General features: G+C 40.1%; 1 protein-coding gene across 1 annotated transcript in view; it reads left to right on the plus strand.

Moving 5' to 3' along the window:
- The first annotated feature begins 1,547 nt into the window (after window positions 1–1,547).
- Window positions 1,548–19,311, plus strand: part of LOC117477345 (collagen and calcium-binding EGF domain-containing protein 1-like) — an 83,710-nt gene continuing 65,946 nt past the window's right edge. The window contains exons 1-2 of the mRNA XM_034124038.1: window positions 1,548–1,804; window positions 4,668–4,748. Of these exons, the coding sequence (XP_033979929.1) occupies window positions 1,692–1,804; window positions 4,668–4,748 (194 nt within the window). The 5' untranslated portion in view covers window positions 1,548–1,691. The remainder of the gene's footprint in view (window positions 1,805–4,667; window positions 4,749–19,311) is intronic.

Here is a 19,311-nt window from a genome sequence, read left to right on the forward strand (position 1 = left end):
ATCAGATGGAATCAATACATGGGCTGCTCAGGTTGTCATGTCCGACTATCACAAGTAGAATCATAATGAAAAATACGCCGGTAAAAAGTGCCTGTAGAAAACGGCTTAGGCCTACCTTATGCCACAAGTTATAGCAACAAGCTACAAGTAGCCTAGTCAAGATAGTCAGTTTAACTTCGGTTGCTATGATAACATCACCCATTTTATACCAGAGAAACTTTCATAACAGCGTTGTGATGCCAAACAGCGTCAATTCAGACTGACACACATTCACTTAAGGGGAACTGGGGATATGTATCAGCTGCTTGTGTGACAGTCAGACAGTGAATACTTTACAGCGGCCGCTGCTGTGAGTTAACGGGAGAATAAACTCCGGTGGAAGAGCAGCACTGCAGCACTGGAGAAAAGAACAAGGTTGGAGAAGTAGTTATTTAATTTAATCTGGCTTCGTATGATTAAAAGTAACACGATCATCGACCCGACGCAGTCCCCCATTGTTGTTGTTGTGAGCGAAGCACGGAGCTAGAACGGGAGCTGCGTTGGTGTGAAAGGGGCAACAGTAGTCACTAGTGTGTGACTGACCCGAGAGCCTCGTCGTTCTGATAGCTCCGGCCCTTCGCTCCAACCCCCCTCCCTCCCCCACATCTACAGGTGAAAATTATTTTAGCGACACATTCATCGCAAGAAGTGTAGCAAAAGTCAAGGCCGCAGATTCGTGGATTTATACTGCCACAGAGCAGATTCTTTTCTGCAAGTGCTCACATCAGGTTTTACACGCTCTCGCATTTTGCACCATATCTACCTTCATAAATAGCGCCCCCTAAGGCCTAGTTTCCTCCCTCTCTGTAATATTGGGAAATGTTTGCAAGTTTTTGTCAATTTTAAAATATAAAAATAATAATAAGGTACTTGTGGGTTATCTGTCGCGAGAGAGAGAGAGAGAGAGAGAGAGAGAGAGAGAGAGAGAGAGAGAGAGAGAGAGAGAGAGAGAGAGAGAGAGAGAGAGAGAGAGAGAGAGAGAGAGATACTTTATTGATCCCAACATATTGATCCCAACATATTGATCCCAACATATTTATGTTTTTTTATTAAATTGTCAGTAAAAACATGGCGGACACCCGATTTATTTTTAGTGGAAAATCCTAAATTGTAGGATAGTTTGGCAATTAAAATGCTTTTTGATTAAATTTGTATATTGTACTTTTAGAATCTACGTCCAGTGGATGTGTAGGATCCAGTTTGATAGATATTAAGAAGATTATTTGAGCTCCATGTATTTTTTTTACAAAATATTGTCTTGAGAGGGTTATTTGTGAATATACTACGTTTTGCGCTGTCGACCAACGTAGCTATTACACGTTTTTTTGTGAGACTGGGTTGGCCCCTCTCATGAAATAATTGGTCCCAGCCTGGCCCCCCCGGTAAAATTGATCTAGAACCGCCACTGGAGAAGCCTCAGTGCGTAAACTTGGGACGGAACTCCAAAGCCTCAGTGAGTTAAGTTGGTCTCCATACTCAGTTCATCCACAGCCTCCATGTGCGTCACCTTTGCGGGAAACCTGAGGAGGATTTCGGATTCCGGATGTCCCGATGCTCACTTTGCTCTCTGACAGATGAGAAGAACCGGCGTGTTGCTGATGTGAAGCGGATTTCCCTCTAACGGATCATCTGTCCCGGAGCGCGGAGGGGACATGGGTCAGCTTTATGGTGCGACTCTCTTACCATTTGGCGCTATCTGTGTGGTTTTCCTGTGGGAATCTGGGGCCAGCTCCATCAGGGCGACGCTCGCGGTGGACACCTCGAGGTGAGTCTCGTGGAGCTGAGAACCTTAACATGTCAATATAATCAGAGGTGGCAAAAGTACACACATCCTTCATTCAAGAAGTAGAAGTACAGATACTCGTGTTTAAAAGTACTGACTAAACTTCTTTACTTTGTAGATGTTTCAACATCTGATGTGGTTTTAAAGATGGAAACGACATTAAAGCTTGGGAACATCCACTGCACTCACATTACTTGTTTATTTCACTTTTACAAACACTGTCACATACACAGTGCCAAAAGCCATGACAGAGTTTAGTCTGTGTTTTATTGGTTTCACGGCAGAGACCTCTGGATGAACCTCTGCGGATAATCTAATGTGATTTTCAGGGAAATGCAAAAGGGGAAACTCCAAATGGTTGGAGCCAAATGTTACTTTATGCTCAGACAAAACATGACAGATGCTGTTTATGTGGTCAGGAGCTAAAGGATGTGGGGACCTAATATAAAGAGTAGAAGAAGAAACCACTGCAGGAAAACCCAAAAATAATCAAATATAACCTTTTTGTAATGCATTGTGGTATCTTTTCCTAAATGACAAGGTACAAAACCCCTCAGATTTACGCTTTAAAAGGACACTTATGCTGCTTTGATTGGTGGATATCATTAAGACTCTTCACATGTATGAAACTGTAATGTTGCCCCTGCTCTAATAGAAACAAGAACAAGTAGCTATGTTTTGTTTATTTATTTCACATCCTGAAATTCTAAATGTTTATTTTCTAAAATGTAAATGGCATGTGCTGCTGTGTCCAGAAAATGTTCGAGTGCAGAGCGAGTCAGTTTGACCTGAGAGGAATTTACATGTTTACAAAAACAGAAATAAGAACAGATGCAAACATGTTTTTGTGTTTGTTTAGCGTCTGCATGTTACAACCGTTTTCCCGATTGATCGCTCTGTTTTCTGGCTTCATTGATTATAGAACACATTTTGAAATAGTGAAAAGTTATTTTCACTATGGCAAAGATGAAGTCATCAAAACAAACACATGTTTTATTTCTGATATTCAATTCATGAAAGTGCTAAATAAAGGAACATTATTCACCATATTGAAGCTCATACAGCAGAATGATTGACAACTAAAAAAAATAATGAATTGGTTATACTGTACTTATTAATTTATCAAATGAGCTGCAGATAATTACTTTCAGTTGTTGTGTGTTTCTGAAAAAAGAGAATATTGGCCAATTTATTGTTATCCCATTTTTTGATCTCTTAACAATCTCTGTAGATATCGACCTCAATTCTCCAGTATCAGTCAGACATAGTGGAGGTTTAACCATTGACTGTATATAAAACATCGATGTAGTCACGGTACAGACTGTTGAATTGTATTGTTATATCATATTTAATCTGTACTATGTAGTATTTTATTGACCTGTACTTTAATCTTGTTTTATAATTGTTTGTGTGATAGAGATTATGCAATGTTTAAGGACTGCAGATGGAAATGAGCTATTAGCTCAAATCAAATCAAGGTTTATTTATAAAGCACATTTAAAAGCGATTTTTGGTCGGGCCAAAGTGCTGTACATGTAATAACTACAATCACATAAAAACACATTTCTATAATCACAATAAAAGACAATAAATTACAACAGATATTTAAAAAAAAAAAAAAAAAACACAGGGAAAAGTCAGGAGTCGTGCTCCGCTCTGACTAAAAGTCCAGGGAGAAGAAGTGTGTTTTAAGAGTAGATTTAAAAACCCCTAGGGTCTGGGCCTTTGATTATGCAATGTTTAAGGACTGCAGATGGAAATTAGCTATTAGCTCAAATCTGGCATAAATCATCTCTTCTCTTCTCTGAGATTAATGTATTTTAAACGCATGGTTCTTGTTCAAATAAATACATAAATACAAATGTCACCTATTGGTTTGTGGAGCAACGTTTTGAAGCCATGAAATTACATTTTTGCGGGTTGCCTTTTTTTTTTTTTTTTGTAACCAGAAAATAACCCAGTTACATCTCGGTCACATACAAATATTTACTACAATTACCTTTAATGAGCTTAAAAAACACCATGAAAGGAATGCAATTGTGAAAAAATAAATAAAATTGAGAACCAATACTGGACAACGCTGTGTGGTAGCGACCTGTCAATCACAAGGTAGTCAAATTCTAAAGCATACTCTGCTTTATCGATTATTTTACTTTAAAAGGGAACATAATTAACATAATAAACATCATCTTGCATTGAATAAGACTTCAAACTAGAGATTGAAACCATAAACTCAGCACGAAATTGCGCAGAAAATGACATTTTTCTCATAGACTTCTATACAATCTCACTATTTTTGTATGTTCGCCCCCTGCTGGATATTGGAAAGAATGCAGGTTTAAGACACAGAGGCCATTTCTCAATCGCGAGGATATTGGCTTCCAAGCCAATATTTCAAGGATGCTACGTCATCGAGTGCCGCCGAAGGACTGTTCCAATCTCCAGCATACTTGGAATTCCACCGAGGCCGCGTCCTTGGTCTGGGGGAAATTTCGAGGCTGCACATGGGTAGACTTCGTGTCCTTAAAATCCCCACAATGCTTTGCGCATGGACCAATTTCCCCAAATCTGTGACGGAAGATGTAAGGCGGGGCCTCTCATATGACGCACACCTGCACACTTGCTAGCCTGTTCCACTCTTCGTTTTCCGAATAGCAAGAAGTATTCTTGCCTCGCTTCTGAAGCAAGATGCTCGGCTCGGCTGTGCTACCAAGCCAGCATCCTTGCGATTGAGAAACGGCCATAGACTTCACTTTACAGACCCAGATATTGCTGTTGCAATGTCCGATGTTAATGTGTAGAGCTACTGGGAATCTGTAAGTAATGCCAGTCCTTCTCTTTTCAGAGCGGAGTGTCCTGATAATAAGATCTTGACGGTGGAGTACCCGTGTGTTGGCGCTGGAGGGAAGAGCAGCACGTGTTGGAGGTAAGACTCTGAACTGGATCTAATAACTGAGCGTTACGGTCCGACACTACATCTCTGGTTTGGCATTCACAGGACGCTCTTTCCCAGAACAGAGATTTGCTCAAAGACCGTCTGACAGGACTGGTTGAAGTCTTTATGGAGGATTGAGCACATTGTTTCTGTGGCTTTGGAGCTGTTTCTGAAACCACTAAACCACCCGCTGTGTGCAGATCGTTCACACAGTTTCACTCCTTTTGGAAACTATAAATCCTCTTGGAAGAGAAACATAATCATTTTCTAAAATCCTCTCTGAGAGGCAGAATCAGTGTTGCAAGGTTTAAGGTTTTTACGGGCAACTTTTGTGTTGCAGAAGGTTCCTTTTTGTGTCCATTGATGGGGTAGACCTATGTTTAATGCACATTATTTTAAATACAATTCATAATTCATACCCAAATCTTCTAAAATGGCTTCTATGATCCAGAGTGTTGATAAATCGTGATCTTCTCGCTCCCAGGAAAGAAACTTAAAATAACGAGACTAATGGAGTCTCTGAAAAGGTTCAAATGGGTAGTTTAATTAAGTAACGTGGTTAAAGAACAAGCATGGGTAATGGAGAGACAAAGCCGGTGTTGTCTTCAGGGAGGCTGCAGCGAAGGAAAGAGAGCGAGCTGTCCCCTGTCATCCCTTTTTATTCTCTCCTCGTTCTCTCCCGCTGTGCAGATAGTGGGACCTCCCTTCTCATCTGTGGGTTCGATATCGCGAGAGAACAGATGATTTCGACATTGGTATTCTCTGCCTACTTCCTTAAGCCTTTTCTCCTCCTTATCTCTGTGATGACTTTCTATTTAATACCTTATAAACAGCTGTAATCAAATCAAATCAAATCAAATCAGGTTTTATTTATATAGCACATTTAAAAGCGATTTTTGGTCGAGCCAAAGTGCTGTACATGTAATAAAAACACATTACTACAAAACACAATAAACGACAATAAATTACAACAGATATATCTTAAAAAACAAAATAAAAATAAAACACACGGAAAAGTCAGGAGTCGTGCTCCGCTCTAACTAGAAAGCCAGAGAGAAGAAGTGTGTTTTTAGTTTTGATTTAAAAACCCCTAGGGTCTGGGCCGACCTCACATGGAGGGGCAGAGTGTTCCAGAGTCTAGGGCCAGCTGCTGCGAAGGCTCGGTGCCCTCGGGTTTTTAGCCTGGTCTTGGGCACTACCAGCAGCAGCTGGTCAGCAGACCTTAAAGCTCTGGCTGGGGTGTAGCGCTGGAGCAGTTCAGTTATATAGGCCGGAGTCAGCCCATGTAGGGCTTTAAAAACAAATAAAAGGATTTTAAAATCAATTCTGAACCGAACTGGAAGCCAGTGTACTGAGGCCAGAATAGGGGTGATGTGGTCACGCTTTTTGTGGCCAGTCAGCAAACGTGCAGCAGCGTTTTGGACTAGCTGTAAGCGTTTGATTGAGGCCTGGTCCATACCCACATACAGAGCGTTACAATAGTCCAGTCTCGAGGTTACAAAGGCGTTAATAACCCTTTCTTGGACTTGGTTTTGGCCAATAGTCTTATTTTAAAAAAGCAGGATTTGACTACAGTGCTGACCTGCTTGTCGAATTTAAAAGTGCTGGTGAAGGTCACTCCAAGGTTCATGACCGAGGGGAGGATGTTTTTTTTTATAGAGCCCAGAATATCAACCGGAGAGGCTGGAGGTTGCGGTCCAAAAAAGATGACCTCGGTCTTGCTCTCGTTGAGGTTGAGGAAGTTTTTGCTCAGCCAGGATTTGATCTCTGCTAAGCAGTCCATCAGCTGCTGTAGTGAGTGTGTGACATTTGCTTTGAGAGGCAGATAGATCTGTACATCGTCGGCGTAGCAGTGGAAGGGAATATTGTGTTTAGTGAGAATTGAACCTAGGGGCAGTATGTACAGTAGAAAAAGGATGGGGCCCAGAATCGAGCCTTGGGGAACCCCACAGGTAAGAGGGGCTTTGGCAGAGGAGAAGGCACCTAGCTGTACCGAGAAGCTACGGTCTGTCAGGTAGGACCTGAACCATGCAAGGGCAGAGCCTGTGATGCCAGCGGACTGTTCAAGCCGTGACAGCAGGATGCTATGGTCCACAGTGTCAAAGGCAGCTGTCAGGTCTAACAGCACCAAGACAGCTGGGCTACCTGAGTCGGCGGCTAGGAGCAGATCATTAAAAACTCTTAAAAGGGCTGTTTCAGTGCTGTGCATGGGTTTGAAGCCAGACTGAAACTTTTCATGGATTCCATGCGTGGTTAAAAAAGACTGCAGCTGGGTTAGTCGTTAGTTTAGAAGTCCTAAAAACACCTCTACGGCACAGTTCTCATTTACGGAAACTCCCTCTGACGTCATAGCTTCTCACGTGTGTGTAAACACTACGATCAACTGTACCTTCATTTAATATTCAGCAGTAATAATATCTCGACGTCTATAGATGTAGTGTTAAAGTCCGTACGTTTTGGTGTGTAACACTTCATGTCATTTTCACTTTACATTCAGAAAACGTAATATTTAGTCACATGCTAACCGGATAAAGGATTTTCAGAATAAAAGCTTGGCATTGATTTCCTGAGAACTTCCGGGTTTTTCCACAATAAAACAGCTTTAAACTGACGATATGTTTTAGACTGAATTATGCTGTTTAACATTGATTTTAATTTCTAACAAGAGACATGCAGGCAGGGAGGAAAAAAGATACATCCACCGGTCAGTTTGTGCATCAATGAATTGGTCCAGACCTTAACAGAACCTTATTTATTTATGATAACAGAACCTTATTTAATTACAAACAGACCTTTAGGACCTAAGGGAAATAACAGTTTGAATAAACTGCATTTCATTCTGGCACACTTAATATTAAAGGTGGGGTAGGTAATTTTGGAGAAACCAGCTCGAGTGCGCTAGAATTTGAAAATACACAGCCGGAAAGAATCTGCCACTTCCTCACAGAGCCCCTCCTCCAACACACACGAACGCGCACATGACCAATGAGGGCACGAGATAAGTTTGTGCACAGATGGAAGGCTGACAGGCAGGTAGGCCATCCAGTTATTTTAGCCGGGCCGGCTCAGATGATTGGTCGTGCTTTTTACAGTACTACAGCTTCCACAGATGAAATTTATTTTTTGATTTTTTGTCAAATTACAATTAATTCGGGCCACATGTGAAACATTTTTGGAGAAAAAAGTTTTTTTTTTTGCAAAAAGTCTGAATTCTTATATTTTTTTGAAACAAATAGAATTATATAATTATTCTTTTACACCGAATTCTGAGATTAAAGTTAAACAAAATGCACATGTGGCCCTTATCCTCTTCTGTAGTTCTGCGACCCAGAACATCATCTATCATCGCTCAGTTCTTATTTTTTACAGATCAAAGTGTCGAGATTTGTCGACCAATAGCAATAACTCTTTAAGAAGTCAAGATTATTATTTTAATTCACCTAACCCTAACGGTACGTCTACACAGCAGCGTTAAAAAAATCTTGGAGGTGGGCGTATCTGAGGCTTGGGGATTTTTTGCGAACAACCAATCACATGAATCTCCCGCCCGCGACATACGAAGCCAAAAAGCCCGAAGTAAACTGGATATAAACTCCCCAAACAGGCGAAAACATACCACTGTCTCTGCCACCTCCCTCCATGCCTGGCTCCTCCGGTTTATATCCCGGTAGGTCTGGTCATAAAGCACTGGGTGATTCCCTACCGCTAATTTCTCCTCCATTTTTTGGAATATGAGGAAATGACCTGCGGTCTGTCTCTCCCAGCATACACGCCGTTTGATTGGCTAGAGCTTGAACTGCCAGATTTGCGTACACGGGATTTGATTGGCTGCCGCTTCCACCTCAGCTTCAAAAGTTGAACATTGTTCAACTTTGAATCCTCAAAATCCTGAAAATCTCCGCTCGCCTGCCCACAATGCATTTCGGCGAAAAGTGAGGGAAAGTGACGTCACCCCATTCAAAGTGAATGGGCAGAAGCGTTTCAAGATTTTTTTAACGCTGCTGTGTAGACGTACCGTAACCCTAACCAAACCACACTCATTAAACCAAATACAGATGTGCCCTTCGATATTTTATTCTAACTCATGTTGTATTTTGTCAGACCTTTGGAAATCTACATGACTAATATCAGTATTGAACAGAATATACTTGCATCTTGCAGATCATCAGCGCTGATGTTTTCTACCAGCCTCGCTCTGTCAGTAAAACACAATCTGATCTTGAACTTCCTCAGGTCGGAAAGGCATCCTCCTCAGGGAGCTAGCCTGCATTATCACCTACAAAGTAAAATAGTCTGGCATAAGAGGATGTGACTAGATATGTATTTGTACTGTAGCCAAACAACCGTGTTATACAAGGGGAATATCAGTCCGTTTCTGAGAGGAATGAAACAAGAGGTTCCTTTCGTGATCGTCCATCTTTATTACAGCCTCCAGGGGTCTCATTTATGAAAATGCCCTTTCATATCATATTGTATGAGCATCTTAAAACATAGTTAAAGGCAATACATCAATTGGATGCAGACGATATGGCATGTTGTCAGACTTTTAGCTCATGATACATCATGTACAACAGGAGAAAAGCAATGTAAATCACACTCTTTTAGACGTTTAGATAACTTTCTTCTGAAACTAAGCCTTGGCTTGGGTTCGGTTGTTGGCGTAAGAAGATCTTTTAATAAATGAGGCACCGGGTCTGGCCAGGCTTTCTGATCTGTTTACTGTCAAGGTTAGACTGAAGGAGTCTGGTTCAGTCTCTGGCTGGAGAGAGGGGATTAGATGGGGTTGGATGTTTCCTTTTCCATCTGGATCAATTTTGATTTCACAAATTACTCCAGGGCCGATCAAATTGAACAATTACGTCTATTTGTTAGTATTTATTTCTATTCAGTTTCAATGAGAGCGATGTGCTATCCATTCAGGTATTTCCCTTTTGGTAGACAGACTTAAAGAGGACCTAATCTGTTTTTAGAGGTACTCCCTTTCTTGAAGTGTGTTCTATAGGTTTTAGTGCATGTAAACGGTCTGCAAAGGCTAAAATCTTTATCCCCGCCTTCAGCAACTATCTGATCACAGTCCATTCTGTTTGTACGCTGAAGAAGAATCCAGTGTGTGTGCAGTGCAGTGTTACCAACTAGCATCATATAATAGTGTTTTACATCCAGGTTTGAAATGTGTAATAGAGGTTTATTGCTCTAAGTGTTCCAGATTCAAGTTTATGTGTGATCAAATGATCTCTGACCATGTGAAATAGATCCACTTGAGTTGTGTCTTTGAAGTAGAGCAGTAAGTGTGGGAGTTTCTGCTCTCTGGATCTGGAAGTTAAATCAGTTCCAAGAATGCAGGGTTGTTGGTTGTTCCTAGAGTCTCTAAAAGTACAATGGGAGCCAGAGCCTTTTCTTATCAAGCTCCACTTTTGTGGAATCAGCTTCCAGTTTGTGTTCGGGCGGCAGACACCCTATCCGCTTTTAAGAGTGCGCTTAAGACCTTCCTTTTTGATAAAGCTTATAGTTAGGGCTGATTAGATTCAGCCCCTAGTTTAGCTGCTATAGGCTTAGACTGTCGGGGGACACCTTACTTCTTCCTTCTCTCTGTCTGTACCTGTGTACTCTCATGTTCCCAATAACACAGCTTCCCCAAATGTCTTGTGTCTATCTACGCCGGGATCCTGAGTCATGGCGCTGTTGCTGTGGTCCTGAGTCCTGGATCGCGAGCCCTGGATCTTGAGTCGTGGCTGTGCCTGCTGCTGTGGTCCTGGATCATAAGTCTTGGATGGATATCCTCGTGGATTCATCTTCTTATTATAGACACATGAATTTCCAAACATTTGGTCTACCTATGTTGCAAATTGATTATCTTCTCAATTTACACACGGCATCTATTGCACGTCTGTCCGTCCTGGGAGAGGGATCCCTCCTCTGTTGCTCTCCCTGAGGTTTCTCCCATGTTCCCCTTTAAACTGTGGGGCTTTTCTATGGAAGTGTTTCCTTGTACGATGTGAGGGTCTAAGGACAGAGGGTGTCGTATTGTCATACTGATATTCTGTACAAACTGTGAAGTCCACTGAGACAAATGTAACATTTGTGATATTGGGCTATATAAATAAACATTGATTGATTGATTGATTGATCAGCTAAAATGTTTGTGGTGTTGTTAAAAGTCATGGCATTAGAATCTGTGTTGATGTTATAAACTCTGTTGTTTAACTTGCTGCTGGTTCAAAGGCATCCTTGTTGTTAGAGACCAAAGAAAGTGGATAGAGATGTCCATAAGTGTCCAAGACAGTTTGGACGAGATGGGGTCTGATCGGGATTTATAAATAACATTTCTGGTTCAGGTTTAGTTGGCTAGATATGCTAACAGAGCAGCACTCATAACTACATGTCTCATGCAGTCACGCCTTGTGTCATGCATTTATCCGCATATAAAACAATCAAATTACAAATAAACTTTGCAAAACTCACATTAAACCACATCAATTGGACGATTTCCTGACACAAGAGATCTTCGCTTTGATGCCAGTTCTTGACGGGCTAACATTTATTGGGAAGCTTAATTGATATCTGGAACAGATCATGATTCACAAAGAACCACATTTGTCCCGCGGGCCTTGAGTTTGAAACTGACTGCCCAAGAGTCAGTATTTGACTCCCTGGGAGTGAAACCATGCTGGTTTTCAGAGATGGCAAAAGTACACACATCCTTTCCTCAAGTAGAAGTACAGATACTCCTGTTTAAAAATACTCTGGTAAAAGTAGAAGTACGGACTAAACTTCTTCACTCAAGTAAAAGTAAAGAGGGCTTTGAAATGTACTTCAGTAAAAAGTACCCATAACTAGCAGCTGTTTTAAAGAGTACCTGACCTCCCTTTATATTAATAGAACAATAATGTCATTGTTAGCTAATGAATGTTTCCATGCTGAACAACGGCAACATGACAACGTTTTCATTGGTCCCTCTTCTTTAGAGAAGAGCAGGAAATGATGGATACACGGATCGTGTTCAAATCAATAGGCACGCAATGACTCTAAATAATAATGATCACGCCACCAAACACACATTCAAACTAAAGGAACCAGCCTGTTTGGAAAATGTAAGAAGTAGAAAGTACAGGTATTTGTGTTCAAAATGTAAGAAGTAGAAAGTACAGGTATTTGTGTTCAACATGTAAGAAGTAGAAAGTACAGGTATTTGGGTTCAACATGTAAGAAGTAGAAAGTACAGGTATTTGTGTTCAACATGTAAGAAGTAGAAAGTACAGGTATTTGGGTTCAACATGTAAGAAGTAGAAAGTACAGGTATTTGTGTTCAACATGTAAGAAGTAGAAAGTACAGGTATTTGAGTTCAACATGTGAGAAGTAGAAAGTACAGGTATTTGGGTTCAACATGTAAGAAGTAGAAAGTACAGGTATTTGGGTTCAACATGTAAGAAGTAGAAAGTACAGGTATTTGTGTTCAAAATGTAAGAAGTAGAAAGTACAGGTATTTGGGTTCAACATGTAAGAAGTAGAAAGTACAGGTATTTGTGTTCAACATGTAAGAAGTAGAAAGTACAGGTATTTGGGTTCAAAATGTAAGAAGTAGAAAGTACAGGTATTTGTGTTCAAAATGTAAGAAGTAGAAAGTACAGGTATTTGGGTTCAACATGTAAGAAGTAGAAAGTACAGGTATTTGTGATCAAAATGTGAGAAGTAGAAAGTACAGGTATTTGAGTTCAACATGTAAGAAGTAGAAAGTACAGGTATTTGGGTTCAACATGTAAGAAGTAGAAAGTACAGGTATTTGTGTTCAACATGTAAGAAGTAGAAAGTACAGGTATTTGGGTTCAACATGTAAGAAGTAGAAAGTACAGGTATTTGTGTTCAACATGTAAGAAGTAGAAAGTACAGGTATTTGTGTTCAACATGTAAGAAGTAGAAAGTACAGGTATTTGGGTTCAAAATGTAAGAAGTAGAAAGTACAGGTATTTGGGTTCAACATGTAAGAAGTAGAAAGTACAGGTGTTTGTGTTCAACATGTAAGAAGTAGAAAGTACAGGTATTTGTGTTCAACATGTAAGAAGTAGAAAGTACAGGTATTTGGGTTCAAAATGTAAGAAGTAGAAAGTACAGGTGTTTGTGTTCAACATGTAAGAAGTAGAAAGTACAGGTATTTGTGTTCAACATGTAAGAAGTAGAAAGTACAGGTATTTGGGTTCAAAATGTGAGAAGTAGAAAGTACAGGTATTTGGGTTCAAAATGTGAGAAGTAGAAAGTACAGGTATTTGGGTTCAACATGTAAGAAGTAGAAAGTACAGGTATTTGGGTTCAACATGTAAGAAGTAGAAAGTACAGGTATTTGTGATCAAAATGTAAGAAGTAGAAAGTACAGGTATTTGAGTTCAACATGTAAGAAGTAGAAAGTACAGGTATTTGAGTTCAACATGTAAGAAGTAGAAAGTACAGGTATTTGTGTTCAACATGTAAGAAGTAGAAAGTACAGGTATTTGTGTTCAAAATGTAAGAAGTAGAAAGTACAGGTATTTGTGTTCAACATGTAAGAAGTAGAAAGTACAGGTATTAGTGTTAGAAATGTAAGAAGTAGAAAGTACAGGTATTTCTGTTCAACATGTAAGAAGTAGAAAGTACAGGTATTTGGGTTCAACTTGTAAGAGGTAGAAAGTACAGGTATTTGGGTTCAACATGTAAGAAGTAGAAAGTACAGGTATTTGGGTTCAACTTGTAAGAGGTAGAAAGTACAGGTATTTGGGTTCAACATGTAAGAAGTAGAAAGTACAGGTATTTGTGTTCAAAATGTAAGAAGTAGAAAGTACAGGTATTTGGGTTCAAAATGTAAGAAGTAGAAAGTACAGGTATTTGTGTTCAACATGTAAGAAGTAGAAAGTACAGGTATTTGTGTTCAAAATGTGAGAAGTAGAAAGTACAGGTATTTGAGTTCAACATGTAAGAAGTAGAAAGTACAGGTATTTGTGTTCAAAATGTAAGAAGTAGAAAGTACAGGTATTTGTGTTCAAAATGTAAGAAGTAGAAAGTACAGGTATTTGGGTTCAAAATGCAAGAAGTAGAAAGTACAGGTATTTGTGTTCAAAATGCAAGAAGTAGAAAGTACAGGTATTTGTGTTCAACATGTAAGAAGTAGAAAGTACAGGTATTTGTGTTCAACATGTAAGAAGTAGAAAGTACAGGTATTTGGGTTCAACATGTAAGAAGTCAAAGTAATAAGTAGTGGAGTAAAGTACTGATAGCAGAACAATTTACTTAAGTACACTAACAAAGTGTTTATACTCCACTACTTCCCACCTCTGGCATTCAATGAGAAGAAATGCAATTAATGTAACTTCAAAGGGAAACACTTAAGACAGCGTTATTAGGAATAAAGAAGGAATAAGCTAATACAGGTATGTCTAATAGGGAATGGGAACCACGTTGCATTCTGGGATGGCCTTCGGAGGAGGAGGAGGAGGATAGCGTGTTAAGCTTTCTGAATTAGTTTTATATTAAAATAAACTCATCTCTTCAGAACTGCTTTTAATCTGTAATTAATGTTGTGTTTTATATAATTTAAGTTTGTTGTTTTCATGAATTTTCACTCTGTAAAGTTTCTTTGAGTTTAAAAAAAAAAAGCTCTATAAATAAAATGCATTATTATTATTATCTCAATATTAATATATTAATATTAATATACTTTTTCCAAAGAATTCTGACTTTTTTCTCAAAATTCTGACTTTTGAAGTATTTGTACTCCACTACTTCCCACCTCTGCTGGTTTTGGAGAGAGAGCCCATTCAGACTGCAACATGTGGAGAAATCCCACGTTTGACAGGCCTGCCATGCCTAGTCACGGCTGTTAAGCTCTGATTGGACATCAGACGTTTTAAACTGCGTCTGACCCGAGGCCTGGTCAGTCTAAACGTCTAATCTCTACCCACAGCTCTGCTTCCCTTCTCTTATTTCTTCACCTGGCATTCAAATAATCTGGGAAACTGTGATTTTCTGAGAGTTTTGATTAAAGATGACAAGTTAACTATCTGGAAAAAATTCACACCTTCCCAAAAGAAAGTGGGCTTAGTTGCAATGAAAACAAAGTGAAGCAAATTACGGTACTTATGGTTCTTAAATAATGGTGGCACTTAACGGGAGGCGTGAGATTTTACGCAGAGGATCTTTAGAGGTTTAAGAAAAGTTTAAAAGCGATATTTAAGAAGTATTGAATTAAGATTCTTTATTTGTTCCAATAAACTGTCTATAAAATAGGGGCCCTATTGTAGTGTCTCTACTTTAAAGAGTCCTCTCCTGCTGATGTTCAGGTGTATATCAGTATGTAGTGTCTCTACTTTAAAGAGTCCTCTCCTGCTGATGTTCAGGTGTATATCAGTATGTAGTGTCTCTACTTTAAAGAATCCTCTCCTGCTGATGTTCAGGTGTATATCAGTATGTAGTGTCTCTACTTTAAAGAGTCCTCTCCTGCTGATGTTCAGGTGTATATCAGTATGTAGTGTCTCTACTTTAAAGAGTCCTCTCCTGCTGTGTCTCTACTTTAAAGAGTCCTCTCCTGCTGATGTTCAGGTGTATATCAGTATGTAGTGTCTCTACTTTAAAGAGTCCTCTCCTGCTGATGTTCAGGTGTATATCAGTATGTAGTGTCTCTACTTTAAAGAGTCCTCTCCTGCTGATGTTCAGGTGTATATCAGTATGTAGTGTCTCTACTTTAAAGAGTCCTCTCCTGCTGATGTTCAGGTGTATATCAGTATGTAGTGTCTCTACTTTAAAGAGTTCTCTCCTGCTGATGTTCAGGTGTATATCAGTATGTAGTGTCTCTACTTTAAAGAGTCCTCTCCTGCTGATGTTCAGGTGTATATCAGTATGTAGTGTCTCTACTTTAAAGAGTCCTCTCCTGCTGATGTTCAGGTGTATATCAGTATGTAGTGTCTCTACTTTAAAGAGTCCTCTCCTTCTGATGTTCAGGTGTATATCAGTATGTAGTGTCTCTACTTTAAAGAGTCCTCTCCTGCTGATGTTCAGGTGTATATCAGTATGTAGTGTCTTTAAAGAGTCCTCTCCTGCTGATGTTCAGGTGTATATCAGTATGTAGTCTCTCTACTTTAAAGAGTCCTCTCCTGCTGATGTTCAGGTGTATATCAGTATGTAGTGTCTCTACTTTAAAGAGTCCTCTCCTGCTGATGTTCAGGTGTATATCAGTATGTAGTGTCTCTACTTTAAAGAGTCCTCTCCTGCTGATGTTCAGGTGTATATCAGTATGTAGTGTCTCTACTTTAAAGAGTCCTCTCCTGCTGATGTTCAGGTGTATATCAGTATGTAGTGTCTCTACTTTAAAGAGTCCTCTCCTGCTGATGTTCAGGTGTATATCAGTATGTAGTGTCTCTACTTTAAAGAGTCCTCTCCTGCTGATGTTCAGGTCTATATCAGTATGTAGTGTCTCTACTTTAAAGAGTCCTCTCCTGCTGATGTTCAGGTCTATATCAGTATGTAGTGTCTCTACTTTAAAGAGTCCTCTCCTGCTGATGTTCAGGTGTATATCAGTATGTAGTGTCTCTACTTTAAAGAGTCCTCTCCTGCTGATGTTCAGGTGTATATCAGTATGTAGTGTCTCTACTTTAAAAAGTCCTCTCCTGCTGATGTTCAGGTGTATATAAGTATGTAGTGTCTCTACTTTAAAGAGTCCTCTCCTGCTGATGTTCAGGTGTATCTTGTGGACCATGCACAGACACCTATATTGTTGGGCCTCTTTAACTTTGTCTAACCTTTTGTCAATGAACTCCGACTCTATTTCTTGCTTTTCATTTCTTTCAATGTTCCGGATCTTCCTGGTTTTTCCTAAATGCCTGAAACGTGAACGCAGCGTCTCTGAGGGATTTGTGGTGTTGTGCAGAAGTAAACTCTCACTGCTCTCGCCATCCAAACAAAGACTTTGCCTTCCTCCTCCTCCTCCTCCTCAGTTGTGGTTTTCTCAGCGTGAATCTGCTCCATTTTTCATTTCTTCATTTCCATCGTTCGCGTGTTCTCGTTCTGTCTTCACCGGAGGTCAGATTTCAACCGGGCCAATCCAAATATACATGTGTGTGTGTGTGTGTGTGTGTGTGTGTGTGTGTGTGTGTGTGTGTGTGTGTGTGTGTGTGTGTGTGTGTGTGTGTGTGTGTGTGTGTGTGTGTGTGTGTGTGCGTGTGTATGAGGAGAGATCGTTGTCTCTCCCTCTCTCTAAACACAGAAAGGACTGATGGGCTCCACTAAACTGTAAACCCTCCTCCTCTTGATTTACATGTTGATCTGGTTTTAAAGACCCATTACATCACACAGTATGTTAGCTCTTCACTCTATCCCTTTTTTCCCTGCTGGATCATTGTTGTTTCTTCAGTGATCCAGCTCTCCCAGTGGGATCATTGTGGGCTGTTTTTTACTGTTGGAGAAACAAAAAAGAAAAATGTCTGCAGCTTTAAAGAATTATTAACATCACCTGGAGGAGTCACCGAACAAAACTGAGATCAGCAGCATCTCAAGGGCTCAGTAAGTCAAGCACTTTCTGAGGCCCTATCTATTATGCCTTATAAACAAAAAATCCATAAATAAATATCATCTGTGGAAGCCGTGGTACTGTAAAAAGCACGACCAATCATCTGAGCCGGCCCGGCTAAAATAACTGGATGGCCTACCTGCCTGTCAGCCTTCCATCTGTGCACAAACTTATCTCGTGCCCTCATTGGTCATGTGCGCGTTCGTGTGTGTTGGAGGAGGGGCTCTGTAAGGAAGTGGGAGATTTTTTCCGGCTGTGTATTTTCAAATTCTAGCACACTCAAGCTGGTTTCTCCAAAATTACCCACCCCACCTTTAACGGCCGCCAAAGTATAATTCGCGAGCCATTTAGGTTTAATTTTTTTAATCCGTCCGCGAGCTCTACCCCTCGCTATCGCGTGAAGGGTCTGCTTTATGCGCTCCGCACAGTAACCCTGCTGCGAGGCTCCGGCGAACAGTTCATGTGCGTGCTCACTAGCGCACCTCCTCCCCCCCCCCCCCCCGTTCATAAAGTCAAATACCCCTCAAAAGGTCCGGTTTATTTCATTTTAAGGATGCGCACCAAGCAACATCTCCAGGTGCTCCTTTGAGAACCAGGGCAAAAAAGTGATGTGCCCCCCTGCTTATAAAGAAACCTATTATGCATTAGAATCGGCTTATAGCACTGTATACGTATCAATATAAGCTCTCATAGTCATTCTTATCTCTTTATAAGAGGCCTGTTCTTGACTGAAGTTATTCTTAGTCTAACACTCGTACGAGTAACATACGATTTGGTCGACTGGGATTAGTTCAGTAAAACTGAGTTTTATATTGTGTGTTTACCAGAGATGAGTTCATATGTTTCTCTGTAATTAGTAATTTAGCATGAAAAGAGCATAAAAATGACTAATCCAGAAAATAAAAAATACCAAAATGACCAATTACTGACTGACAGGATGCAGCCCTGATTGAAAGCAATTAGTCAAACTCATTACTAAGCATTTTATAAAAACTTAAGGTTAAGCATCATAAAACATACTGGTAGATACTGACATTTAGATGTAATGGTATGTTTCGCTAACAATGCACTTCAGCAAACATTGCATCTGCTAGCTTTGAGAAAACGTACAGGCAAGGTATTTATATAGCACTTTTCAACACAAGGCAATTCAACGTGCTTTCCAACAATGAAAGACATTAAGAGCATAAAACACATTAGAAACATTAAAAAGCGATAGATAGTGTGTTCCACTTCTCGTATTTGACGTTCACATGTCCTCCACGAACACACACCTCCAGTACAACAAGAAGCAGAGCGTTTGTTTGGATGATGTGAGAGAGGTTGTATAAAAGAAAAGGCATGCTTACAGTAATTGCTTTTTGACTTTGCTTCCAGAAATATCTCACGGCTGAGTCACATCGGCTTTGGTCGTTTGGCAGGATTTTCTCCTCTTTGCGGGGGTCTCTGATATCACTACGCTGTTGGCTTCTTACACACATCTTTGCTTTAAAATCTGTTGTAGATGAGGTGTTCACTCACTCACTTTGCACAAATGTAGCTGTGTGTGACCTGACTTTACCTTTATCAGGATTAGTAGGAATTAGGGATAACCAGAGAGGGCAAACGTACACACATCCTTTACTCAAGTAGAAGTACAGATACTCGTGTTTAAAAATACTCTGGTAAAAGTAGAAGTACTGACTAAACTTCTTTACTCAAGTAAAAGTAAAGAAGTATGGGCTTTGAAATGTACTTAAAGTGGACCTATCATGCTATATTTAAATGATATATTGTAGGGCCATACCTATATAAGGTATATTTATACGTTTCTGTTTTCAAAATACCAAACAGATCATGATTTTAAGCCATGCCTCATTTCGCTCTATGTGCTGTTTGCTGTCTACGGGTCTGATTCTGCTGACCACGCCCCCCTGCAGGAGAGGGGAGACGTGCTCTGATCAGCTGCTGGGCTGTCAGAAGAGGGGGAGAAAAAGAGATCTCCGTCCTCCGTGTTTTATTATATAGAGTCGTTATTCATTTGTTTT

Source organism: Trematomus bernacchii, unplaced genomic scaffold (assembly GCF_902827165.1).
Source record: "Trematomus bernacchii unplaced genomic scaffold, fTreBer1.1, whole genome shotgun sequence".
NCBI lineage: Eukaryota > Metazoa > Chordata > Actinopteri > Perciformes > Nototheniidae > Trematomus > Trematomus bernacchii.